Raw genomic sequence first — 27,193 nt, 5'->3', positions numbered from 1 at the left:
CCATAAACTAACTCAAATGTATCCAAGGCAGATTTGCCAACAATCTTAAGGTCCGTGGGAGGTCCGACAGTTTGACTTGGGATCTGAGTCTCTCTCACTACAGGCAAAGGCACCGAGGATCAAGGGGGCCTGGGCAGTGGAGGAAGGCTGCTTAACCCTCGGTCTGGCCGGGACGGCCGGGACGCCGGAGCCGAGCGGGACGAGCGGACCGAGCGGACTCGCGTGCCCCCTCTTTCCCCTCCCCCGCGCCCCGCGTTTTATTTCCGTGTCCCGGACGGACCTACAGAAACCGCAGCGCGGCGTAGGCGGGAAGCGGCCCGGCAGTCGGGCTGGCGCCGGTGTTGGGAGAGATCGCCGAGCGGCGGCGGCGGCGGCGGAGCGGAACGCACTCGGAGCCGGCTCGGCCTCCGCAGAGTTCGGCCGGCCGGGGCGGCGCTCGGGCCGCTTGCAGAACGCTCCGGGGCGGCTTCCGCAGGCCCCGCCCCCGCCGGGGTTTCCCCTTGCCGCCCGCCTCATTTGCATGGCGCGCCCCTCCCCCGCTGCCATTGGCCGGAGCCGGGCCCCGCCCACCCCGCCTCCCCCGCCTCCCGCGGCAGGGTTCCGTCCCCCGAGCGCCCGGAGCTGCGGGCAGCGGGCGCGGACTGTTAAACCGCGGCGGCGGCGGCGGCGGCGGTGGCAGCCGGGGCGGGAGCGGGGCGCGCTCTGGAGACGAGTCGGCGGCGCCCCGGGTGTGTGGGAGGGGGAAGGCGGGCGGACAGCTAGAGATCGCCTACGGCGGCCCCCACCACGGCCGGACCCGAGGTGCGGCGGCGGAGGAGGGCAGCCAGGGCGCCCCAGCAGGCGAGTGGCCGGCGTCGCAGCGGCGGGCAGAGGGGGGTGGGTCTCCTCGGTGGGGGGGGGGGGGGGAGGAGGGACGGCGGCGGCGGCGGCGGCGGCGCGGGGCGGGAAGAGCGGAGAAGACCGCCGGGGCAGGCGGGCGGGCGGGCGGGCGGTGGGGGGAGAGGGAGGGAGGGAGGGAGGAGAGACTCGCGGGGCTCGGCGTCCGCCGGGCAGTGCACCCCCCCCCCCCGTCGCACCCCGAATCCTCCTGGCCGTTGGAACTCCCGGGCCGCCCCGGCCCAGGACCGTGCGCTCTAGGGCAGGGAGTCGGACCGCAGCCAAATTTAAACGGCTAAACCTAACAGCCTTGGCGGACACGGCGGGGAGGGGAGGGGGAGGAGAGGGGAGGGCGGGGCAGGGGGGCGGGCCTGGATGCCAGTCACGTGGGGGGAGAGGGCGGGGCCTGGCCAGCCTCCCTTTTGTTTTGGCTGGCGCGTGCGCAGAGGGCGGAACACGTGGCTTTCCTCTCCCCCCCCCCCCCTTCCCCCCCGACCCCCCAGCTTTGGGCCCGCCCCCCGCAGCCGGAGCCGCCGAGCCTCTCCGGCGGGTACGGGCGAGGCCGTGTGGAAGTTACTCCGGGCTCTGGGCCCAGCGGTCCGCCTCAGCGGCGACGTTGCTTTTGTTTTTGTTTTTTGCTTTTTCTGGGCCGTTATGGGTTTTGGCCTTCAGAATTTGTTCGGGGGATGGGGGAGGGATGGTAGCGGTTTACGGAGGGACCACACGTCCGAGTTCGTGTAGCGGCCGGTGCCGGAGGGGAGGGGAAAGAGAAGTAGGTTCGGTAGGAAGAAGGCCTGTCTGGCCGGCGTCGTGCGGTCTCGAACCGCCGGCCGGGAAGCGGGCGCTGCCGTGGGCGTCCCCCGGTGCCCCGCCCGGGCTGGTCCCCATCGCGGGGGCAAGGGAGATTGGAGTTGTGGGAGTCACCTTGTGGGGGATTGCCCCGAACTCGGTTATGTGCTGGAGAGGCTGAAAAGACTGGCGGCCGCCGCCGCCGCCGCCTTCGCCTTGAACTTGTTGAACTTGGTGTCCGTAGAAAGGTTCTCCGGTCCTGATTGGATGGGGGCAAGTTTGTTAGCAACGGAACTTACCCGAAGCTACTGACTGAGCACGGCTGGCAAACTGGGCAGGATTTGGGGCTAGGAAAAGCAGCTCTAAAAATAAATTCGACAGTGGAGGGGGTGGGGGTGGGGGTGGGGGAGAAGAGGTGCAGGTGTGGAACGCAGATTGCTTAAGAGGCTTCACACCGGTGGTTGATTTTTGCGGTTTCCAGAGAACTAGCTAGCTGTTTTCTTGGGCAAGTCACAGCCTTGCTGATACATCTGTTTCCTCTAGTAAACCATTGCGCAATATGGTCCCTGCCTTAAAAGAGAGTAATGAAGATCACGTGCCCTGTTAGTGACTGTAAATCTCCACATAATGTGGTGTAACAAAACGTCAGTTTTAATAAAGCCAGCGTATTTTCGGAGTTTTAACAAGAAGCCGTGAAATAAGATATATTTAATTTAGTCCAGAGCTGTTGCACTTTGTTTCAGGACATGTAACCCAGGCTGGCCTTGGAACTAGCTGTGTAGTCCAGGTCCCTTCAGAGCTGACATTGGCAGCCTGTGGTGTGGCACCACTCCTGGCTGCTGAAACTTTCATGTTTCTCTTCCCGGTTTTAATGATCACTTTATCGCTTTGTAGTTTTGATCTACAGAGATTATTGTTACTTCCCTTTGTCAGCCTTTCTAGAATAATTTCTGAAATGTGAAACTCATAATCTTGGCCAGTAAATATAACACATTTACAGGTTCTTGGTAATAGGTGTCTTTTTAAACAATACCTGCTTATTTTCTTACATGTTATTTTAAAATTGCCTGGAAAACTATATTTCTCTGTATTTTTCTGTCAGCTATGTGTAATTTTCCCTAAAACTAGAGATCATACATTTTCACGTAATTTTAATCCAGAAACATTTAATGGCATTAAGTAACATTAATATTCTTTGAAAAATAATTTTAATAGCTGTATAACATCATATGAGTCTATTTTAAGTTTTTCCTATTGGCAGATGTTTGGGATTTTTCTAATGTTTTGTGTAAATTTTATTACACAAGTCTTTGAAATAATACATTTTCCGCCCCACCCATTTGTAGGAGGGCAGTTTCTGGGTCAGCGTCGTTAATGTTTCTTTTTATGCTCTTGTGATGTCTCCAGCTTTGAGAATGTGGCATAAATTTACTCAGAGGTATGAATGTGCTTCCTGTCGCATCTTTGTTCATCACAGTACTGTTTTATTTTTTGTTTTTGTTTTTTTCACGAGGGACAAGTTTGTGGTCCTATTGCATTTCCTAACTTACTATAGGGTGCTTGAGAGAAAACTTTCATATTTACATACTGTGTATCAAATAGTGGATGCACAGTAAAGACTTGCCAATTGGCTGCCAATATTAAATTTTTTTTCACCTGTGAGAAGTCGGGAAATTGTCTCGGATTCCTTTTTTGTCTGAGGAGTACATAATTGATAATGTAGTAGCTGAGTACTTGTTCCTTAAGGCTAGGGCTCACTGATTTTAGTCGTTTTTTTATTAAAAATTCTAGTAACTTCCCATTGTCTTAAGCATGGCATAGCCCAAATCTTCATCTGCTCTTTCTGCTTATAACATTACTTACAGGGTTTCACCACCTTTCCTCATTTACTGCTCTTCCAAGAAGCTAAAGTGAAAATTTCCTTTTGATCATCCTGGTTTCTCGTAGACTATGTGTTAGACCAATCAGATGGTTAGTGTCTAAAGATCTTTGTTGTAGTTCCAATTGTTGTTGGTAGCCCACGTGTTAACTCCCTTTAGTCTACCCCCATCAACCTTGTATGCAGTAAGCCATCTTGTTTCCAGGATGTCTTTCGTGGCTTCATAGATTTCTTGTTCATTTCCCTTGAAGTCTGTCTTTACTATATTAGATGTCAGTTGAAGGAGTCGGAAGCTGCTTCCTTTAGGTTTAGGATTATAGTCAAGGTTGATGTTGATCTGGTTTATCAAATTGTTCCAGCACAAAATGAGGCTGCTTTATAGTGTAAAAGACAGTGGGAAATTAGCAACGAGTTTGTCTTTCCTCTGTTCTTAAAGCCTTTATTATTATAGTACTATAATGTAATACCATACAAAAGATAACCCACATTCATTCTTATTTTATTTAGTATGTTAGATTTAGAAAGAGAAGCTATATAGTTTTAAAAAAATTTCCCTATTTTTTCTAAATGTTGAGCTAAATGGGCATTTCACAGAATTTTGTTCCTTTCCTAGTCATGAAAGATTTAAAAAGAAAACCATGTTAGTAAAAATGATATCATTATAGTTGCTAGTTGCTAGTGTATAGTGAAAAATGAAGATAATTCATAGTGGAGTTTTTCTTTTTATGTGTGTGTGTATGTGTGTGTGTGTGTGTGTGTGTGTGTGTGTGTGTGTGTGTGTGTGTTTAAAGTTAGGATGTCCATATGAGATCTGAATCAGCCTGGAAGTCACACTGTAGTCCAAGCTAGCCTGTAACTTATCTTTTCGTTTTTTCTTTCATGTTGGGATTTTGTTTTGCCACAATGGAAAATTTTAATGCCAGATGTTATTTTTATATTTTCAAAAATATTTGTTTTTATATTGACATTAAAATCCAGCTATTTATTACAGTGAAAATTTGTTAATATTTTAAATCATTCCTGAACTTTACAATATTTCAGGTTCTTTTCTAGCTCTATAAAACCCAGAATTCTTAAGCACGTTTGTAGTACTTCAAAACAAAACAAACCCCCAAAACTGTGCCTGGTAGTAGGTCATTAATCAGTGTTGAACTGTGTGACGTTAAATGGCCAAAATGAATGGACTGAGCAAATGTGTGATAATGCCCTTTTCAACATAAATTTCTGCATCTAAATGTAGGTACACAGGAATCAACTTCATTTATAGTCTTATGAGTCATGCACATACAGCTGAATAGTAATAATTCTGCTTCAAGTATGAGCTGTTTGATGTGTTATGTGGCCACCCAAGTGGCTTTATCTTTAATTAAATTCTTTAGTCTTCAATGAGAATTCCTTTTTAGGCATAGTTTTCAAAGTGGAAGAAGCAGCTCTTGCTTATAAACATCACAGACTACAAAGTGCGGAGCTAACTGTATTCAGCTCATGACAATTACGGGAAAGTTTTCTGTAGTGAACTGAGAATCCCCTAAAAGAACGTATAAAGAAATCTGGAAATAGGTTATATTTTGTATTTATGGCTTTGATTATTTTTTGGATACTTTAAAACATTTTTTAAAATACCATGTATATATCTGAGTGCCTCCTGTGGGTTTGTGTATGTGAGTGCAGGAAGCCAGGAGAGGGTGTCTGCTCTCTTGGAGCTGGAATTCTGGGTGATAATGAGCCAACCTACCTGGGCTTTGGAAGTTGAGCATGAGCAATGTGTGTGCTTGTAACTCCTGAGCCATCTCTCCCTCCCCTGATTTCTAGTGCTATGAGATAAAAATTCAACCAATATGAACTCATTCTCCTTGGTGTTTCTGTATTTTTGTCTTTTGCCTTTATAAGGACAAGTTAGAAAATTGGAATTCTCTTATATTTTTAGTAATGTTAGAAAGTCCAACTCGGGCCACTGAGATGGCTCATTTGATAAGAGTGTTTGCCACCAAGTCTGATGACTTGAGCTGGATCCTTGGACCCCAAATATTGGAAAGAGAGAACCACCCACTTCGACTAGTTGTCCTCTGACCTCTGCCATAGCAACACTCCCACCCACCCCACCCACCCCACCCACCCCACCCCACCCCCCCACCCCACCCCACCCCCACCCCCCACCCCACCCCCCACCCCACCCACACTAAATAAGTGTAAAGACAAAAAGAGAATCTCACATTTTGTTACTTTTCCTTATTGTCATGGGTTAAGTAATATATGTGGAATAAGATTTGGCCCTGCTTCTGAATCCCTTTCAAATACTGTTGGTAGGTTTTGTATTTCGTATTTTTATTGTTTTGGTTTTATGAAACGGTTTCTCTGTGATGTGGAGGCCAGCTCCCACCTTTTCAAGGGTTCCTATGAGGAGGAGAGAGGAATAAACTTTTAGATAGAAAGATAGCAGAGAGGAGACAGAGAAACACAGGATAGCTTCGGGAGGACCTGGATCAAAATCCACCAGCCCCTTTCTCTTCAAAAGTGTTTTTTATAACAATGCCAAGAGGTGGGGCAAAAGACCTCCCCCACACACCTGGTAACCATGCCAGTAGTCCAATCATCCCCTTATGCAGCTCTGCTGGGTAAAGCAAGCTCAATTCTCCACCCTGAGTAAATACTCACCAGGAAATGTCTTTTCTATGCTGTAACAGCTCTGGCTGTCCTGAAACTCTTTGTAGACCAGACTGGCCTTGAACTCAAAGAGATCTGCCTGCCTCTACCTCTCAAGTGCTGCTGGGATTGCAGGTGTGTGCCACCACTGCCCATTGTAGTTTTTATTTTTATAGGTGGATTTGTGTCTTCTACTCTGCATTTAAGAGAATAAGGTTAAACGTACATATAATGTTCAGGTTTCAAACCTGAGAGAGTATTTTCCAAAGACAATATGGAATGCTTATATGCATTCTAGAATAGAAAGCACAACAAAAATCTGGAGCACTAGGAGAGATAGGCAATCAGAGTTAATTTTAATACTCATTTTTCAGGAGGACCAGTGGTTCTTATCTAGATTATTAAATTCCAGTGTGAAGGTATTTAAATAATTTTCTTCAGGAAATGTCAAAAATCATTTGCAATATGTAAGTTGTTAATTTGTAAAGATTTGATTACTAAGTGTCTGAACCAACTCAGTCGTAATATATTGTCTTGGCAGTTATCTCCCCATGTACATGCAAGTTTTGAAAGATAACTGCTTTTCCTATATTTCATGATCTCTAGAGGATTAGATTACTTTTAGTTAACACCAGACTCAAATATGAATGTATTATGAATCTTAAAAGTACAGCTTGAGCTACTATGAAAACATCCTGGGGACAGGGTAAAACCTATTTGTAATAGTATAATTTCAAAATAAGTAATGCGAATGCTTTTTGGATTAATTTGTAGACTCAAATTTTAGAATTTATGGTGTAGATTTAACAGTATAATCCAGTTCATTGTTCTTGCTGGATTAATTTGGTTTTATAATAATACAACTACAAAAAAAATAACAATACAACTAATATATACTAAAAGAAAGAAAAAGTGACTGTAAAGTGTTTATTATTTAAGTTATAAGTTTTTGCTTGTCCTACAGAAAGTATTATTGGTATTTTTTCCGAGTCTTGTAAGAATAGTATATATTTGGATCTGGGTTGTTTGTTGAAGGTTTATGTACTTGACAGATCATCTATAAATGCTACTCATAAAACCACAGAATTTCTGTTTGCCAAGATACTAATGAATTTAAGTTAAAGGAAAGCTGACAAACCAATTGGTTGTGAAAATGAAGTAGAACTGGATTTTGGATTATGAGGAGCTCTTGCCTTTGCAGAGAATCAAGACTGTACAGCTGCTTTCTTTCAAAGACTGTAGGCAGTTTTTAAGCTTGTAGTATCCACTTAAAAAATACCATTAGCTTGATATTTTAGTGAGTATCTTTGACAGATAAAAAGTTTTATTATTCCCATTTTTTTCTCCTTCAAGGTTGTTAGACTAAATTACTCTACTGCCACATTAGACTTGAGTATCTAGAGTATACACAAAACAATCCTTACCAACGGTAGGAGTGTCTGGAATCAGAGAACCCAATATTTTTGTAGTTAGATATTTTTAGATTTAGCTAGGATGAAATCTCCCAGTGTGTAGTTAGAAACTGATCAAGATGTTTTTTAGAAAATAGTTGGAGTTTCTTTTCTCTGTATTGCCTAGACTATTGTAGGTGCCTAATATATATATATATTTGGTTAAGATTTGTGGGTTGAAATCTTGTAGTTAATGGTTGATTCCTGGTTATTTAAGGAAGAATACATCCTGCACTGTACTAGTACGGTAATTGCTTGCCACACTGACCTGAACATTTGAAATGAGGCTCTTTCTACATTAAGATGGTGGGAAAGAAACTCATGGTTTTGAAGATTTGTTATATGTAAAGGATATATGTTTTATATTTATATATAGGCTCATTAAGAAATTTTTATTTTGATCACATGATATATTTTCATTTGCTAAATGAAATAATTATTTTTAAAATGTCTGGTAATAAGTTTAAAATAACATATGTAGCTCATATCATATTTCTCCTAGGCAGTTACATTCTGTGTTAATGTTTTCTAACCTTTTTATCTGACAACGTGGCAAGAAAATGTCTCATAAATCTCCTTTGTTAAACATTTTGAGCAGTTTTATCATTTAGGGATGGTGTTCAAGAAGTTTTGTTAAAAGCCTGTTGTATGAGTCACTCATAGGGGCTCACTCCTATAGAGGCAAGAGTATGGGAATTAAGAGTTCCATAGTGAGTCCATGTTACCCAGCAAGACTGCCTGAGGAAAAAAAAAGAAAAAAAGCTTCCCATGGGCCAAACAATATCCAAGGATCCAACTGTTGATGAAAACAAAGCCCAGTGCAGCTTCATTCGTCATGAAAAGTACCTGACATGAGGCTGGAAATGGTGCTCAGAGTTCTTTTCATGCCTGAGCCCTGGCTTAGGTCTCTAGCTCCATCTAATACATAAATCAAATCTGTTCTTTTAAAAGCTAGGTACAATCCCAACACTTAGGAGGCAGAGGCAGGTGGATCTCTGACTTGGCAGCCAGTCCGGTCTACAGTGTGAGTTCCAGGACAGCTAGGGCTACACCAAGAAACCCTGTCTGGAAAAAAGAAGCAGCAACCCCCTGCCCCCCCCCCCCAAACTAGGCACACTATGCAGGTTGCCATAGGAGGATTATGAATTGAGGCTATCCAGTGCTGCTTTTAAGAACCTGTCACTAAAATCAGGGGCTGGTGGGATAGCTAAGTCAGAGAGAACTCTCCTAGTACATGCGAGCCTGAGTTTGATGGAACCTGCACCACAAACACATGCATACAAATAAGATATTTTAGTGCATAATTTTAAATGTATTATTTGTTGTGGACATGCTATTATACAGTAAGTAACATAATTTCATATAATTCTTGAACACAGTGTTTATTAAGTGACATAAATTATGATTTAAAATTATATGAATTGATTTGACATATGTTCTGCTTGGTTTTCTCTGCGCTTCCTGGATCAGTGTGATTTGGGGTCTTGTTAATGTTAGTGCTCTTGCTTTTCATCATGTGGGTCTTGGGGGATGAACTCAGGCCTTCAGTCCTGGTGACAGGCACCTTTGCCTGCTGAGCTGTCTCATGTGCCCTGCCTCTGTTTTTGATCTATAGAATTTGTTTTTGACTCTTTGTTAGGACTTCCATTAATTTACTTGCTTACTTATGTCTTGTGTATTGTCTTTTCCCCCTTGATTAAAAGCCCATTGCTTATTAATTATGGTTGTTTTAAATCCCTTGTCTGGTGATCCCATCTTTTAAAACTTTATTTTTCCTCTTAGGGCGCTTTGCAAGCTTTTTAATTGAAAGCTGTGTAAAATGAACTCTAATAAAATGTTTAATAAGATGTCAAACATTTAATAAAATGATACTGCATAGTCTGGTGGCTAGGTCTGCCTTGTGTTGCTGTGCCTTGGGGATTAGAAAGGACGGAGAGAGGGTTGGGGTTAGGTATTTCCCTTTCTCTAAGATGGAAAGTTAGAGCAGACTGGATCTCAGTGGATCTTTAATTTACAATTAACTACACTGGACCGAAAATAAACGCCAGGGGACTTCTCAACAGATCTCTTAGAAAGTCATATCCCTGGTTGCTTAGGCCTGTTCTTATTTGACCTCTTCTATATTCTAAATACTTGGTTGTCTTGATTATACATACCCCGACATTTTGTAGTTTCTTCTGATGATATATTCATTCTCCTTTGTGGGCCCATCCTCTCTTGTAGCTGCCTTCACATAGCCATTACGAAGTTCCTTAGCCTCTGTTGCAGGCTCCTTTCCTTTGTTTTGACCTTCTCCCTAGGTAAACTCCAGTTCCTTGGCTTTAAATGCTGTTTATATGCCATGACTTCTCCAACTACTGCCTAATTATGACTTCTTACTTGAACAATAGCCTTGATTGGCTGACTCCACATGGGTGGCAGATACATTCTTTAAATATAATACAACTCTAACAAGACTTGAAAAAGAAGGGAAAAAAAAGGTTTCCAGGTATGTCTTGTTTCCAAAATGTCACGACCATGGATGTGCTGAAGCTAGAAAACCAAGCATTACTTTTGGTTCCTTTCGCCCCTCTTAAACCCTGCAAAATATTGATCATCAAAAGTTTTGACGGCAGTGATGGTGCACGCCTTTAATCCCAGCACTCGGGAGGCAGAGGCAGGCGGATCTCTGTGAGTTTGAGGCCAGCCTGCTCTACAGAATGAGTTCCATGACAGCCAGAACTGTTTCCCAGAGAAACCCCGTCTTGCAAACAAAAAAATCATATTTTCATTTTTCCTTTAAAATTTAGGATGAATGTGAGTATTTATCTAGAGCTCATTGTTTAGTTATATAAAAGTGTATTAATTTTGGGATAATTCAAATTTGAAGGCAGACTATAAACACATTTTACATGAGACAAAGTTAACCATTAACATTTGTGTATTTTACATTTGTTCTTTTTTCCAAAGTCATAAATTTATAATGAAAATGAAAACCCTCTTAAACTATCACTCTTAATTCTCTTTCATGAAACTTGATGCAACTACTGTTTCAGGTATGGTGGGCATTTTTCTAGTTCACTTTTTATTAAGTATAAGCTTGAGCATCCATATACATGACAGACAGGCTTTTATGTTTGTGTTGTAGTTATATAGTATAAAGTGTGTGTGTGTGTGTGTGTGCGTACCTACTGGTCTTTTGTCCTTTTACCATTAGTCTGTCCATAGTGATAGTCTTTTAACTTCACTATGTTATTCCATTGTGTTTAATTTGTTTTCAACTAATGTTTGGTGTTAGAACAATTGTCATATACCTGTGACAAGCAGATTTTCTACTTTAGGTACAAATTGCCCAACCAATTTGTGCCCTCAGTGGATGTGAGAAATTTTGCTTTCCTCCTGCCTCATCATAACTGGTGTTCCAGACTGGAATCATTTTGGTCAGTTTAGTGTTTGGAAACTTGGATCTTGCTTTGCTGATAAGCATTTCTTACTACTATGATCAAGTATAATGGCCATCTTGGCTGGGCCATGGGGGCACACGCCTTTAATCCCAGCACTTGGGAGGCAGAGCCAGGCAGATCTCTGTGAGTTCATGGCCAGCCTGTTCTACAGAGTGAGATCCAGGACAGGCACCAAAACTACACAGAGAAACCCTGTCTTGAAAAACAAAACAAAACAAAAACAAAAACAAAAACAAAAAAAAAAAGAGAAAAAAAAATGACCATCTAGACATTATCACCTAAAGTACCTTATTAATGTCTTTTATTTATTTGCAGAAGTTCTTTATATATCCTAGCTATTAATAATTCTCTTTTATATGTTGTAGATATTGTCTACTTGGCTATTTGCTCTTAACCCTCTGAATTTTTTTTTTTAACAATTTTTTTACACCTTTTCTTTTTCTTGATCATTTGTGCTAGTTTTATGGAAAATAAAAATGAAGGAAGTACAGTTACTGCTAGCATCTGGGTGCACATAATATTAGAGTGTGTTATGTGTGTTGAAAAAATTATGGAATTTAATAGTTCCACTGTATTATCATTAAAAACTTAAAATAGTTAATGTTGTAAAGTTTTGCACTAAGTATACCAGTTGGTAAGTTTAAGTGGTACTGACTAGATTTTTTTTCTGTATGTCAGAACGTAATGCTTCATTCTTTTGAAATTTGTTTAACTTTGGAATTAATCTTCACTGGTCTTTTGGCATGGTTTTCATTATTTTGTATGTAGAAGGAATATATTACAATAATAAGTAATAAATGTCTATTTGTGATAATGGAAAAACATTGCAGTTAGATTTTTAGGAAAAATACATGTCTCAGATCAGGTGATTTCTCACTGCCACGTTATTTTTGAACAACTATGAACTCATGTTTTGTGCTCATTTAGGTCTACTTATTAACAGGTTACTTAGCTTATTTCATTCTAGTTATTAATGTTCAAGTTGAGAAAAATAAATTCTAAATGGAACTTCATTTTAGAAAAAGTGACTATTTCATAAAGATAAATATTTTTGCAATTGTGTGATTGATTTACATTTTCAAATATGATTAAGAGATTCAAAGTCGTAAGTTTTTCTATTTACTTTCACTAAACTCTGCCAACAACATAGTTGTGAGATGTACTTGGATGCACATGTATTTGTCATTAAGCCCTTAATGTGATAGTGTGCAAGAGCATTTTTTTTTTTTTTTTGTATGTACTGCTGTAGCTGGAACCCAGGATCTCAGGTTTGCTGCACAAGTACTATCCCACTGACCTATATTCCCAGTCTAATAATGTGCAACTTTAATTGGGATTGTGCATATTAGGCTCACAATCAGAGTGAAGAATAACAGCTTATTCATTATTGAAATAATGTGGGAAGCTGAGAGATAAAGGAAGTCTTTGGTGCCATGCTCATTTTAATCAGAAACATCAAAAACTAAAGTTGCCCTTGGCAAAAGTATAAGCATCAAGCTTTTTTTTGAGATGTTTGATCATGTATTTTTTTATGTAATTTTAGGCTTCCAGTAATTATCTCCAGGATTCGCCATGACCCCAGCTCTGAAGGAGGCAACAACAAAGGGTATCTGCTTTTCATCTCTGCCAAGTACCATGGAATCTGACAAGATGCTGTGCATGGAAAGTCCAAGAACTGTAGATGAAAAGCTTAAGGGAGGAGACACTTTCGCTCAGATGCTGGGATTTCCGACTCCTGAACCTACTCTAAATACTAATTTTGTGAATTTAAAACATTTTTCCTCCCCTCAGGCTTCAAAACATTTTCAGACAGTTCTTTTAATGAGTTCTAATTCGACACTAAATAAATATAATGAGAATTATAACCAAAAGAAAGTAATGGAGTCCAAGTGCTGTAAGCTGAAAAACGTACTGTGTAATGGCAGCAGTATTCAACTCAGTAAGATCTGCCATCCTCATTCTGAGAATGAGGTCATCAAAAAAGAACTCTCAGATACCACAAGCCAGTGCATGAAAGATATACAGATTGTTTTGGATTCAAATCTCACCAAAGACAAAAATGTAGATAAAATACATCTACAAAACTGTAAATGGTACCAAAAGAATGCACTTTTGGGTAAATTCACTGATACTAAGATTAAAAAGAGTTTATTGCAATGTACCCAAAGGAAAGTTGGACCTAGTCACTCAGATATGCCTGTTTGTTCCTCAGCTGCTGAAAAAGAGGAGGAGGTGAATGCTCGTTTGCTTCATTGTGTGAGTAAACAGAAAATTTTACTCAGTCAGGCTAGACGGACTCAGAAACACTTGCAGATGCTCCTAGCAAAGCATGTTGTTAAGCACTATGGTCAACAGATGAAATTTTCTATGAAGCGCCAGCTGCCCACAATGAAGATCTTTCATGATCCCACCACAGTTTTGGGGAATAGTTTACTTGAACACACTGAAATTAAGCCGGAAGTCAACATATTGGCTTCAGACGATAAGTTTTGGGATGATACAAACAATGGCTTTACTCAGTGTACAGCTGCAGAAATCCAAAGATTTGCCCTGTCTGCTACAGGGCTGTTGTCTCATGTGGAAGAAGGTCTGGATTCTGATGCCACCGATAGCAGCTCAGATGACGAGTTGGATGAATATACTATTAGAAAAAATGTGGCAGTGTAAGTGCAAATTACTAGATTTTTTTCTATTCTGTATACAGTAGCAATCATCTTGCTTTCAAGATCTGTTATAAGAAAGTAGGTTTTCTGAAATACTGCCATGATCTTTAAGTCATAAAACTGGTGAATTTACGAAAATGTTTTTCTTTTTTCCTACCCATTTTGATCATATGATTTTCCTTCCTCCAATTCCTCCCAGATCCTCTCTACTTCCTTATCACCCAACTTCATGTTCTTTCTCTTTTTCAAAAAATAAAAGAGAAGAAACAACAAAAATGAAAAAGACGAAAAACTGGAAAAAGAAAATAAGCCAAATTTTATCAAAACAAAACAAAAGGTACACACACCACCACCACCACCACCACCACCACCACCACCACCACCACCACCACCACGATGGAGTACATTTTGTGTTGGCCAACTATTTCTGGGAATGGGACCTTTCTTGAGAGTGTGATTCATAGACCCAGTAACACTGCTTTGGAGAAAATTGATTTTCCATTTCCCAGCACGAATGGATTGTAAATAGCTTCTTGGTTAGAGATTAAACTTTGTGTCTGCTTTCCCTTGTCAATGCTGGGACTTTGGCTTGAATCTGTGGTCTTGTGACGCTGACAGTCTCTGTGAGTTTCTGTGTGTATCAGTCCTGCTGTGTCTGGAAGATGTTGTTTCTTCAGAGTCATCCACCACCGCTGGCGCTTACCATCTCTCTGCCTTCTCTTCTCCATAGGTCCCTGAGTCCTGAGGGGGAGGGGTTTGATGGAGATATCCCATTTAGGGCTGAGTGTTCCAAAGTCTCTCAGTCCACACATTATCCAGTTGTGGGTCTGTTTGTTACTCACCATCTTCTGCAAGAAGATGCTCCTCTGAGGAGGGAGGGCCGAGTGAGTGCCCTGTGGGTATCGCAGTAGGACAAGTCATTAGGAGTCATTTTATTGCCGTCTTCCTTTAACAGAAGGGTAGTAGTAGGTTTTGCCCTAGGCCTGTCGCCTGTCTAGTCTCAGGTTCTTGGCCACTTTAGCAGTGTCAGGTATGGGTTCCACGTCATGGAGCGGGCCTTCAACCCAATCAAATAGTTGACAGCTGCCTGTATAGCATTTAGGCTACTGTTGCACCAGTGCATCTTGCGGGTTTGTTGTTTGTAGCCAGGTGAAGTTGATGACTGCTTCCTCCAGTGGCATGCAGAGTACCTTCCAGCACCATGAACACTAGCAATAGGGGTAGAGCTTCTGGTTATACACCAGCTTCATTTCTCCATGTTTGATGACGTGAGTAATTTGTGTCTTCAGCAGATATGCCTTATTCTCAGGTTATGGAGAATAAACAATAGCCTTGGCAATATTTTATTGGGGAGAGGGAGTCTATGGGGCCTCTTTGGCCAATGACTTAATAGATTTAACCCATTCCTGACACTGGAGGTTTTACTTGGTGGTATATCTAGTCGGGACATTGTCTCCCATTATATGTTGACTCCATTTAAATTCCTTTCATATATTCTACCCTAGGAAGTTCCCATATGGCTTTTCAAAAGGCCATTAGTATTGTTTCTCCAGATTCCCTCCTTTACCCTGCCTTTCTTTCCTCCTCTCAATTTAATTCTCCTATCCTGGTTCGCCTTTTGTCCCTCTGTAACATCACACTCTATTTCTCCTTGCTTGCAAGGGTCCTCCTCTCCTCTGGTCCCTCAATAGCTACTTAATCTCTGTGGTTATTCATATTAAAACACAAACATCTAAAAGTTAAAAGCTAGCATCCATATATAAGAGAAAACATTCAATGTTTGTCTTTTTGGCCTGGGTTACCTCAGTCAGGATGCTTGTTTTTAGCAGACTCCATTTGTCTGAAAATTTCATGATTTTTATTTTTTTTAATAACTGAATAATAAACTATTGTGTAAACGCAGCACATTTTCATTATCCTCTCATCACTTGATGGACATCCAGGCTGTTTCCAATTTCTGGCTATTATGAATAGAAAAGCAGTGACCATGCATGAGCAAGTTCCCAGGAGTGGTATGCCTAGATCTTGAGGTAGATCTACTCCCAGCTTCCTGAGGAAGCACCACACTGATTTCCATAGGAACTGTATCAGTTTGCACTTCCATCAGCAGTGAATAAATGTTCCCCCTTCCCTGCATCTTGGCCAGCATATGCTGTCATTTGTGTTATTGATCTTGGCCATTCTGACTGGGGTAAGATGAAATATCAAAATAGTTTTAATTTGCACTTCCCTGATAGCTAAGGATGTTGAACATTTTGAAAACATTAAGGATGTCATTTGTGTTTTCTCTTGTGAGGACTGTCTGTTTAGTTCTATATCTCAGTTTTAATTGGGTTATTTTCTTGATGTTCAGTTTTTTTTGTTGTTGTTTATATATTATTGAAATTAATCTTTGAACAGATGTATAATTAAAGATTTCCCCCCCATTCTGCAGGCTGCCACTTTGCTTGAATGATGGTGTCCTTTGCTTTACAGAAGCTTTTTAGCTTCATGGGGTCCCATTTATTGTTGTTCTTAACGCCTTTGCTATCAGCGTCCTGTTCAGAAAATCCTTTCCTGTGACAATGAGTTCAGACTTATCCCCCACTTCCTCTTCTGTCGGGTTTGGTTTCTCTTCTGTAAGGTTCAGGGTATGTCGGGTCTTTCATTCAGGGCCTTGATCCATTTAGAGTTGAGTTTTGTGCTGGGTGATAGATATGTATGTATCTGTTTACATTCTAAATGCAGCTATTCAGATTGACCAGCACCTTTTGTTGAAGATGCTGTCTTTTCTTCAGTATATATTTTTGGTTTCTTTGTCAAAAATCAGGTGTTTGTATGTATGTGGAGTTATGTCTGGCTCATCAGTTCTACTCTGTTGATCAACGTGTGTGTGTGTGTGTGTGTGTGTGTGTGTGTGTGTGTGTGTGTGTGTGTATGTGTGTTTTCTGAGACAGAATTTAATTATGTAGATGGGGCTGGCCAGAAGCTCACTATCCAGACCAGGCTAGACTCCAATTCACAGAGATCTGCCTTCCTCTGCCTTCTGAATGCTAGAATTAAAGGTATGCATTAACCACCTCATATCTGTTTTCTGCCAGGCCTATGCTGCTTTTATTATAATAGTTCTGTAATAGGACTTGAAATCTGAGATAATGATATCTTAAGATGTTTTCGTTTCTTAAGCTATATGTGTGAGTCAGATATGCTAAGTGTCAGCCTCAGGATCTTCTGCAAATACTCCAATCCATAGGCCATCTTTAGTCTATTATATAAAATGGTGTTTTATGTGCAACTGTGACATTTTCCTATATACTTTATACCATCTCTAGATTAATTATACTTAAAACAATGTAAATGCCATGTAAATAGTTGTTATACTAAGTTTGTAGGGATAAAAACAAGGAGAAAAACTCCACATGTTATGTATGGAAGTAGTTTCCCAGAGGATATTTCCCAAATTTCTGTACATTTGGTTTGTAATAGGGCTTCATACAGCTCTTAAGTTCTCAATTGTTACAATTTGTGATTGGTTGAATCTGCAGATGTTACAGTATCTATGGATATGGATGGAGTACTAAACATACTTAAAAGTAAGTTACTCTACTTTCTGGGGAAAACACGTAGGAATAGTAATACCAATTAGGCATAAATAAGCATTTTTTTCTATCTTTGAATGTAATTAAAGTCTGAACTTTTAAGAGATTACATGGGATACCCTCACTGGTTTTGTATGTGTAGTTGTGAGTCATGTAAAGTGGTACGCTGCTTTATAGAAGAAGGTAGAGTTGAGATTGGTCTTAGGTAGCTCGAGCTGCCTTGAACTCATTATGTAGTCAAGGATGGCCTTGAACTCTGTATACTCTTGCCTGTGCTTCCTAACTGCTAGATTACAAGCATGCCTTTGACCTGCTGTGGGTTTGTTTATTTGGTTGGTTGGTTTTTATTTTTGACAAGAGAGAATATGATCATAAGAGATTCATAATCTTTTCAAGCTGGTATTATAACAAAGTAAATAGAAAACACATGATTTCATCTGCAGTGAATGATGATCTGCTAGAAGGACTAAGTTTTCCATTTAATTTGACTTTAAACAGTCACATGGAGCACAATTTCAAATTTCTTGGGATCTGTTAATGTTTCTGAATTGATACAAATTCCTGGATATAATTTTAGGCAGAAATAGTCTGTCATTTTAAAAAATTCTCCAAAATGGATAATCAGTATAGAATTAGAAACAGTATTACTTTTAGTAATTGATATAGAACTAGTGTATTTTTTAAATTTTATTTTATTTATATATATATATATATATATATATATATATATAAAGATTTATTTATTTACTTTGTGTACAGCATGTATGCCTGCAGGCCAGAAGAAGGCACCAGATCTCACTACAGATGGTTGTGAACCACCATGTGGTTGCTGGGATTTGAACTCAGGACCTCTGGAAGAGCAGTCAGTGCTCTTAACTGCTGAGCCATCTCTCCAGCCCTGTATTATTTTTTATAATGAGTAAAATGTGACAGAGTGAGCATTCCTGTCTTGTGGTGTTCTGATGTCATTATAACTGAAGTTTGCTTGGATGTGAGAACTAGGGTAGTTATTAAGTACAAATTATTTTCATGCTGCCCTTTTGTTAGTTAATTATATGTGACACCTCATTTAGTTCTGTCAGCCATGGGATGTAGTTGTTACTATCCTTATTTCACTTAAAAACGAACAATCCTTCAACATAGGGCCATGCTCATGCCTCAGATCTATGGCTGCTTTCTAGATGTCATGCTTGAAACATCACTGACACCATTACTGAAGGCACATCTGCAAGCAGATTCAATTCCAAGAGGGAGCTTGACCATGACTTTTCAGGTGGATAAAAGGCCAGAAAGAACCCACCAGACTTCCTACTAAAGAGCACAATAGCCCTTGCTACCTCAGTGGACACCCAACCTTAGATGATGAGAACCTGTCTGTAGTCTTTGCTACTCTGGCCTCAGGCAGCAGACTTAAGGGTCTGAGCTCTGCCTCTGCTGAACCAGAGCCGTTGCCTGTCACCTCGATGCCAGCTATCGTGGCACGCACTGGCACCAGTTGATGAAGAGTAAAAGAGCAGGCCATCCAAGATGTGTATGTCATGCAGAGCAAGAAGCATGGAAAAAAATAAAACAGGAAACAAGATACCACCGAACAGGTGCAACACTTTTTCAGTAACTGACCTCAAGGAATAAACTTCCTGGAAAAGACTCCAGAATTGTTTTAGAGAAGCTCAGCAAAGCATGAGAGAATATGGACAGTGAAACCAGGAGAATAATTCTTAAGTGTAGCAGAGAGACTGAAATAAAGAACCAAACAATTTTGAACTGAGCAGTAGAATGAAAGAAATGAACACTGCAGCAGAAGGCACAGAGGAGACGTGGTCAAGCAGAAGAGACTGTGAAATGCAAAGTTATTTGGGAAAATCGTGTTAGAGAAGAAACTAAGAAGAAAGCCTAGAGGAAGTCACGAAGACACCACTGGCAGGTTGGTGAGATGGCTTTGCAGGTGAGAAAGACTTGATTAGTTCCTGGAGCCCACACGGTAGAAAGTACTGGCTCCAGCAGTAGTGCTCTGAGTGCCACACTTGTCCTGAGGCGTGTAAACACCCACATATAACACATACTACATGAACAACAAAGCACTGGCGGGCTCTTGAATGTGGCAAGAGGTGGGACTCGGGAAGCTGTCATCAGATTTTCAAAAGGTTTTCCAGGCTCAGAGGCAAATAAACTTCCAGGTAAGAACACTTCACCCAGCAAAGCTATCCTTTAAACATGAAGACAGAATAACAAGCTGAGGAGTGTACCACCAGTAAACCTGTATATATATATGTGTATATGTATATATATGTATATATGTGCATATATGTATATCATCATAAAAGTGATTCTTCAAGCTGAAAGAAAAGTTAATTAGTAACAGCCAGTTGGTGGTCAAAGTAAGTAATCAAGTCAGAATTCTGATTTATGCTAATGTGCTATAATAGTGATGTAGAAAGAACCTAAGTCTTTATTGTGAAGGTAGGACAATGTCAAGGACTAGCAATATTAGTTTATAGTGGCTACAGAATATAAAAGTATCATTGTGATGACAAGTCACGAAATGAGAGAGGAGTAAAAGTGTGGAGCTTTTGTATGCAATTGAGGTTATGTCTGTGTGAGTATGTTTCCCTAAGAATACATGTGTTCCTAGTGTGGCACGGTGAGAGAATGTGAGCTTTGGGAGGGGCTCTTACTAGGAGGTCATGTGGTCATGCCCTAAGGTAATTCTTACAAGGGTTGCTGTAAAATAAGAAGAGTAATTCCTCATGGTTTCACTGGCTTCTAATCTCACCTTAGGATACCTGACTTCATCATTACCATAGTGATGCCATTTGGCATGATATAATACAGCCAAATGGAATTCTTCACCAGAAGCAGAAGGGGTTGCAATAACTGGATCGCCAGTCTTGGACTTTTATCAAAAACATCAGCTAAAATAAACCTCTTTTCTTCACAGGGTACCAAGTGTCAGCTACTTCATTATAGAATAGTAACAACTAGTACATTTGTTTCCAGCTTAAAATAGACTCACAGCTGAATCATTTTTATGTCTCATGGTTACCACATGCAAAAACTCATACTACAGAAAAGATTAGGGAATCAAAGCCCAACAGAAAAATCACTAGATCATGAAGAACAAAGAGACTATATTTTAAAAATAGCAATGATGAAAATGGCACTAAGAAATCTGTATTTAATTAATAGTTAATTCTTGAATGTAAAAGATTAAATTCTTAAGACAAGAATTGCTGAACGGACTGAGGAAAAACAAAGGCCCAACTATAAATGCCTCAATAAGAGATTTCAGCTTTAAAAGGACACAAAGTACAGGGAGTTTAAAAAAAGATACTCCATGAATATATAAACTAGAAGAGAGCAGGGGTTAGCAATACTCATAGCAGAAAAAAACAGACAAAACCTGTAAAACAAAAATAGGTCACTATGTACTGGTAAGTAGTTTATCAAAAGATAGAAAATTACAAATATACACATACCCAACTTTGGGGTAACTAATGCAAAAGGAAAAAAATTGAAATCAGATCTCCCTATGTAGCCCAAGCTGGTGTGGAATTTAGTGTATACCCTAGGCTGACACTGAATTCAATATCCTGAATTTATGTCTCAGGTGCTGGGCTTGCAGGTGTACACTACTCATACTTGTCTGTATGAAGCAAATTTGAATGTATTTGACAAAATGTACTAGTTTAGTAACAATAGATTTTAATAAGTCACATTCAACAGTAGGTGAATCATCCATATAGACTATCTAAAAGCCAGCCCTGGACTTGAGCTACACTTTGGATCAAATGGACCGACCTAACAGACCATTCTATCCAGCAGCAGCAGAACGTACATTCTTTTGAGGCACACAAGGAACATTCTTCAGGACACATTATAGATAGTACAGAAAATAAACCCTAACAAGTTTAAGACTTAAATTGTATCTCTAAGGCCAGTGAGATGGCTTCCTGGGCAGAAGTGCTTGTCTGGCAAGCCTCACAACCTGAGTTCAGTTCCTGGAATCCACAGTGCAAGGAAAGGACTGACTCTTGCCTGCCTTCCACAAGTTGTCTCTGGCTCCACTTGTTCTTTATGGCACGTGGTGCCTGAAGCCACACTTTTATAAGCAGAAGAATAATAAAAAAACTAAACAAAAAATTTGTATCATGAACCTTTTACATTTAAAATGGAATGAAACTAGAAATGAGTAAAAGTTTGGGAAAATTGGCAAATAAATGGAAATTAAACATTTTCCTAAAAAGCCAACAGATCAATGAATTTACAGAGAAATTGTAAAATATCTTTAGAGAAAGTAAAGTGGAAAACAACGTACCAGAACATACAGAATATAGCAAAAGCTGTTACTAATAAGGAGGTTTATAGAAATGCTTACATTACAAAAAAGATGTGAAGTAATGTTAAGACGTAAGGAAGTCAGAAACGAATAAATTAGCCCTGTTAGTGTAAGGTAAGAAATAATAAAAATCAGCCAGAAACAATGGCCAGTATCTGTAATGAATATAAATGCAAAACCTTTTACAAAAACAATTCATTTAAAGGATTTAATTCATCAATTAAAATAATCATGAGCCATTATTTAATGGAATTTTTTCCTTGGATGCAAAGATGATGCAATATGCAAATTGATGAATGTATTAAGTTAACAGAACAAGAACAGAACTTTACATGATCATCTCAATAAATGGGAAAAAACTGAAGCAATTCAACATTCATTCTTGGTTAAAATTACAATTTAGGTATAAAAGAAATGTATCTTATAAGACTAACATGTGAAAAGCTCCCAGATAATATCTTAGTAATAGTAAACTTGCAAGCTTTCCTTTAAGATAAGGAACAAGACAAGGGTACTTATTGTTCAGGCAGGTATAATGAAACATTTTTAGACCAGGAAATGTATGATACTATTACTTGTATTTCTGGAGGTTAGGGAGCCTTCAGGTCAAAGAACTTGCAGATTGAATTCTTGGAAATGTCTTCATACATGACACTTGTCTTCTAGCTAGGTTTTCACATGGTACTGGGAGTGGACAAGTCCACTGGCCTCTTGCAAGGACACCTGTCCTGAGATGAAAGCAGACCCAGTTATTTCCAAATGACTACCTCTTAGAATCACAACACTGCTGTTGAGCTTCAGCATAGGAAGTCTAAGAGGGCATGGACATTGAATCTGCAGAACCCTGCTGCTTCCCAGTCAAGACTGGAATTCCTAGCCAAATCAGGGAAAAGGACATACAAATGCAAAAGGAAGATGCTAAATAGGCTGTTTAGAAGTGCTATGATCTTGTGGGAAAAACAGGTACCCTGAAAATTGTTAGAAATATGAAATCAGCTAACTAGGTATATATAAAAATCAATGTATAGAAACCAGTGCTGTTTCTATACACTAATTCTAAACTGAAAATGCAATCAAGAATAAAAGTTCCTTTGACAGTAGCATGAAAACAAAGATAATTTAGGATTGACTTCAATAAAAGCAGTGAAAGATGTATACTAAAAGCTATAAAATATTAATAAAAACATCAAAGTAGACACAAATAAATGGGAAGATAACTCTAATTATAGGCACTGTGGCAGATGCCTGTAATCTTATTCTTCAGTTCTTTCTCTGGAAACTACTCATTTGTGTCCGGTTCATCTTGGAGAAAGATGCCAGGAGCATATAAATAGTAAGTGATAATCTCTTAAATGTTGGGAAAATTGGACATCTACATGCAGAATAATAGAATTGAATCCTTATGCCATTTCATATTTCCACACTAATTTAAAATGAATTAAAGATATAAACATAAGACATGAAGATGTAAAACTCCCATGAGAAAGTGGAGAGAAGAAGCTTGATGCACAGTCTTGGCAAAGATTTTCTGGGTCTGGCCTTAAAACCCAGGAAACAAATGCAAAAAACAGATAAATGGGAGTGCGTTAAATTGAAACGTGATGCACAACAAAAGAAACAATATAAACAGCCTATAGAATGGGAGAGAATATTTGCTAACCATACATCTAACAAGTTAATGGTCAAACTACATATTCAAGCCAGACAAACAGGAACAAGGAAACAATTAAAAGTGATCAAAGGGCCTGAGTAGACTTTTCTCTAAAGAAGACTTACAGATGGCCAACAGGTACTTCAAAACAAAGTAAATGCAGCTCAGCAGTACTACTTAGAAAACCACCAATACCGTCTTACATGTGTACGTCAGTGTGCTTAGGAGAAGGGTTACAAGTGCTGAAGGGAGGGAGTACAGAGTAAAGGAAAACTTTGCACAGTTGATAATGTACATTAGTACAGTCATTATGGAAAAAAGAAATTTCTTCAGGAAGCTCAAAATACAACTAACATCTCTATTCCAGCAATCCTACTCTGGGTATTTATCCAAAGGGAATGAAATCAGTAAGTTGAGTTCATTTCTGCATTACCATTTTCATATTCATCCACTATCAACTATGTAACGGAATATTATTCAGCCTTTTAAAAAAGTGAAATACATCACTTGTTAAGTAGTTGAACATAGAAGTCAATAATGGAAAAATGAAAGTGTAACCTCACTTAGAAGGAGACTGTAAAGAAGTCTTGAGGCACAGTAGAACAGTGCTTACCAGAGCTGTCATGGATGAAGTGGGGGAGAGAGGAGGAGGATGCTGGTGACAGAGACAGTCTCTCTAGTTAGGAGAAGTGAGTTCCAGAGCTCTTTTGTCAGAATGCGGACTATTGAATGTAACATGACATTGCTTGAAAGTCGCTGAGAGTGGATGTTAAGTGTTGTCACAAGTAAAGTGTGAGTGTGGTGGCAAGGGATGATTTGTAATGAGCCTCATTTAATCACCTCATATTGACTTGTATAAGAAAACATCACACTCTATACAAAGAATCATGTATAATTTTTGCCAGTTTTCCCATAATAAATCTTATTAAAAATAATGGTTTTATGTTGTCTTAGAAAAATCTAAGCCCTGTGGAAAACTATTTTTGATAAGTGATTTTTTTTTTTTTTTCCGAGATAGGGTTTCTTTGTGTAGCTTTGTGCTTTTCCTGGAACTCACCCCATAGATAAATGATCTTTTAATGAAAATGCTGCCATTAAGTTTTTAAAACTAAATTTTCATTCTTAGAAAGCAGAGCTAATGAAAATTTATATGTACTTTCAGTGTAATATTTCTTGGATTCCAAATGTGTACTTTTGATAACATCAGTCCATTTTATCATCTTTTGAGACAAGGTCTCACTATGTAGCCCTGGCTGGCCTGGTACTAGCTATGCAGACCAGGCTGGTCTTGAACTCAGAGATTGGATGCCTGTCTCTGCCTCCTGAGTACCGGGATTAAGGAATGTGCCACCATGCCTGGCTCCACATCACTGTTTCTAAAACTGGGATGTATATAATATACGTAAGTCATGAGTACAATTAATGGATTTCTCCAAATCATATTTCTATTATTTTATTTATAGTGTATCTTTAAATTGGTACTGTCTTAGCATTGAGGAAGTGCAGTAGTTGAATTTGTGCATGTAAAAAATTTCGAAGCTTGTTTACAATATTGACATTTATTGCTTTAAAAATGATGTAAGTGTGAATATTATGTATATTTGTTATATAGTAGAATGGTGTGACTATGTGAAATTTAATTTGGCTTATTTCCAAACCACTTCAATCATGTTAATATTTTTAAATATTCACAGACTTAGTCACAACTAAAGAGAAAGCCTTTGTGGCATATAAATATCTAAACAAAATGTTGAAATTTCTGTAGAAATACTCTCCTATAGCTCAGTTTATTGACTTCAAATTTGCCCTATATTCCTGCTACATCAAAAGATGTCAGGTTGCAGATTCAGTTGAATACGCTCTGCTATTTTCCTTGTTACAAAACAAGTTGAATAATGAAGTCTATCTCTAGACTATACTTTAAATATCATTCCTTAAGCTAGTCTCCATTGGAATTGAATGTCTTCAAGGACTTGCATGCTACAAACCTTTAAAGAATGGTCTGGTTAATTTTAGGTACAAACATCAGTGAAAACTATTTTTATAACAGTTATTGTTAAGGATCAGATTTTAAAATTCCATGGGTTTTTGTTGCCTGGCACTTAAGTATTTTCAATGTAAGTTTAGCTACTTTGCAGAATACAAAGTTATTTGGGAAGGTATAAAGTATTCCAGAAATGCCTCGACTTACTTTTTTTGCTTAAGTTGCTGTCACCTTTTCTTTTTTTTCTTTTCTTTTCTTTTCTCTTCTCTTCTTTTCTTTTCTCTTCTCTTCTCTTCTCTTCTCTCTTTTCCTTCCCTTTCCTTCCCTTCTTTCCTTCTTCCCTTCCCTTCTTCCCTCCCCTCCCCTCCCCCTTCCCCTTCCCTTCCCTTCTTCTCTTCCTTCCTTCCTTCCTTCCTTCCTTCCTTCCTTCCTTCCTTCCTTCCTTTCTTTCTTTTTTTTTTTTTCCGAGACAGGGTTTCTCTGTGTAGCTTTGCGCCTTTCCTGGAACTCACTCTGTAGACCAGGCTGGCCTTGAACTCACAGGGATCCACCCGCCTCTGCCTCGCTACCACCGCCTGGCTGCAGTCACCTTTTCTAAGGAACAAAGGTACTTTTATTTCGTCTTCTGTTTGTTTTGGTTTTGGTGCTGCTGAGGTAGTTTTAGTACTCTTTTCCTCTCTTTAGAGCTGCAGCAGTGTTTGGAAGAACTACCAGTAAGTCTACATAGATAGTGCCTTAGCCAAAGAGAGGCACTTTTATCTGAGTTGTTTTAACTTGGAAGTTCAGAACTTTTTTGTTGGATTTTAACTCCACTTTCCCTTCAGCTGGATCTTTATGTAGTGTTCAGAATGCTTATTGAATTATTGATTTGTCCTTTGCAAGTATGCTTCATTCTGCTTTACAAATTCATTATGCTTTTATTTCTCTATGTCCATAGTTGTCAATATACATAAGAATTGTATAAGGACAGTTAAGAAACTTAACAGACCATTACATCTCAAAATTCTTTCTATTTGCTGGATGATGGTGGTGCATGCCTTTAACCCCACACTCAGGAGGCAGAGGCAGGCGGATCTGAGTTTGAGGCCAGCCTGGTCTACTGAGAGAGTTACAGGATATCAAGGGCTACACAGTGAAACCCTGTCTCGAAAAACAAAGCAAAAACCCAACCAAATCCTATTCAAGAGAAAAAGGGTGGTAGCAGTAGTGTCTATAAATATATACCCCAATTTCTTTCTCTCGTCCTTTGTGTTGAGAGGGCTTGAGAGAGGGAGAAGGAGGGTGAACTCAATTTTCTGGGTGAAGTGCGAGTTCTTTTAAAGTCATACTAGAAGCTTGGTTTAGGCAGCTTACATGGTTAGTTTTGCGGGCTAAACTAGGTTCTAGGTTAACTAAACAATGGTTCACATTGTACCACTCTTTCATTTATATTTGAAAACTCTTTAATACTCTCACCCCTTAATTTTGTTTATCATTGGCATTCCTAAAGTCCACATTTCTTTTCTTCTGTCTTTTTTATTGTATTTTTGTGGTTATGGGGGTAGAATCTTGCTGTTTAGCCCACGCTGGGCTTGGATCCACTCTCCTCCTGCCTACAAATCCCTAAGTCCCAGGATTAGGGGCATGAGCCAGCATGTCTGGCAGACAGTGAACACTTTAAGAACTTGTTAACTGATCCTAATGGCATAAAGTATTTTTGAAGGAGATATTGATTAAGATACATGCTAAGCTGTCATAGGAGGGGAACCTTCATATACATAGGATTTTTCCTCACTTAACAGTAACTAGGCATGCTCAGATTTTGCTGCAGATCAGTTAGCTTGGAATCTCCCTAAGATCATTTTGTTGCCTGCACTGGTTCACTAGTATTTCATCTTGTTTCCACACCCAACTAGTTTTA

At 39.7% G+C, this 27,193-nt stretch overlaps 1 protein-coding gene across 12 annotated transcripts in view; it reads left to right on the top strand.

The window, feature by feature from the left end:
• Positions 1 to 589: 589 nt before the first annotated feature.
• Kansl1l (KAT8 regulatory NSL complex subunit 1 like) overlaps positions 590 to 27,193 on the top strand; it is a 96,504-nt gene continuing 69,900 nt past the window's right edge. For 3 of the 12 annotated variants that reach the window (XM_036173527.1, XM_036173525.1, XM_036173516.1), the window contains exons 1-2: positions 671 to 840; positions 12,625 to 13,744. In XM_036173527.1, the coding sequence (XP_036029420.1) occupies positions 12,654 to 13,744 (1,091 nt within the window). In that variant the 5' untranslated portion in view covers positions 671 to 840; positions 12,625 to 12,653. The other 9 variants (XM_036173526.1, XM_036173518.1, XM_036173523.1 and 6 more) reach the window with 9 other exon arrangements.

Source organism: Onychomys torridus, chromosome 23 (genome assembly GCF_903995425.1).
Source record: "Onychomys torridus chromosome 23, mOncTor1.1, whole genome shotgun sequence".
In the NCBI taxonomy this organism is placed as follows: Eukaryota; Metazoa; Chordata; class Mammalia; order Rodentia; family Cricetidae; genus Onychomys; species Onychomys torridus.
Note: the sequence above shows the minus strand (reverse complement) of the source record. Positions and strands in the feature narration are given on the sequence as shown.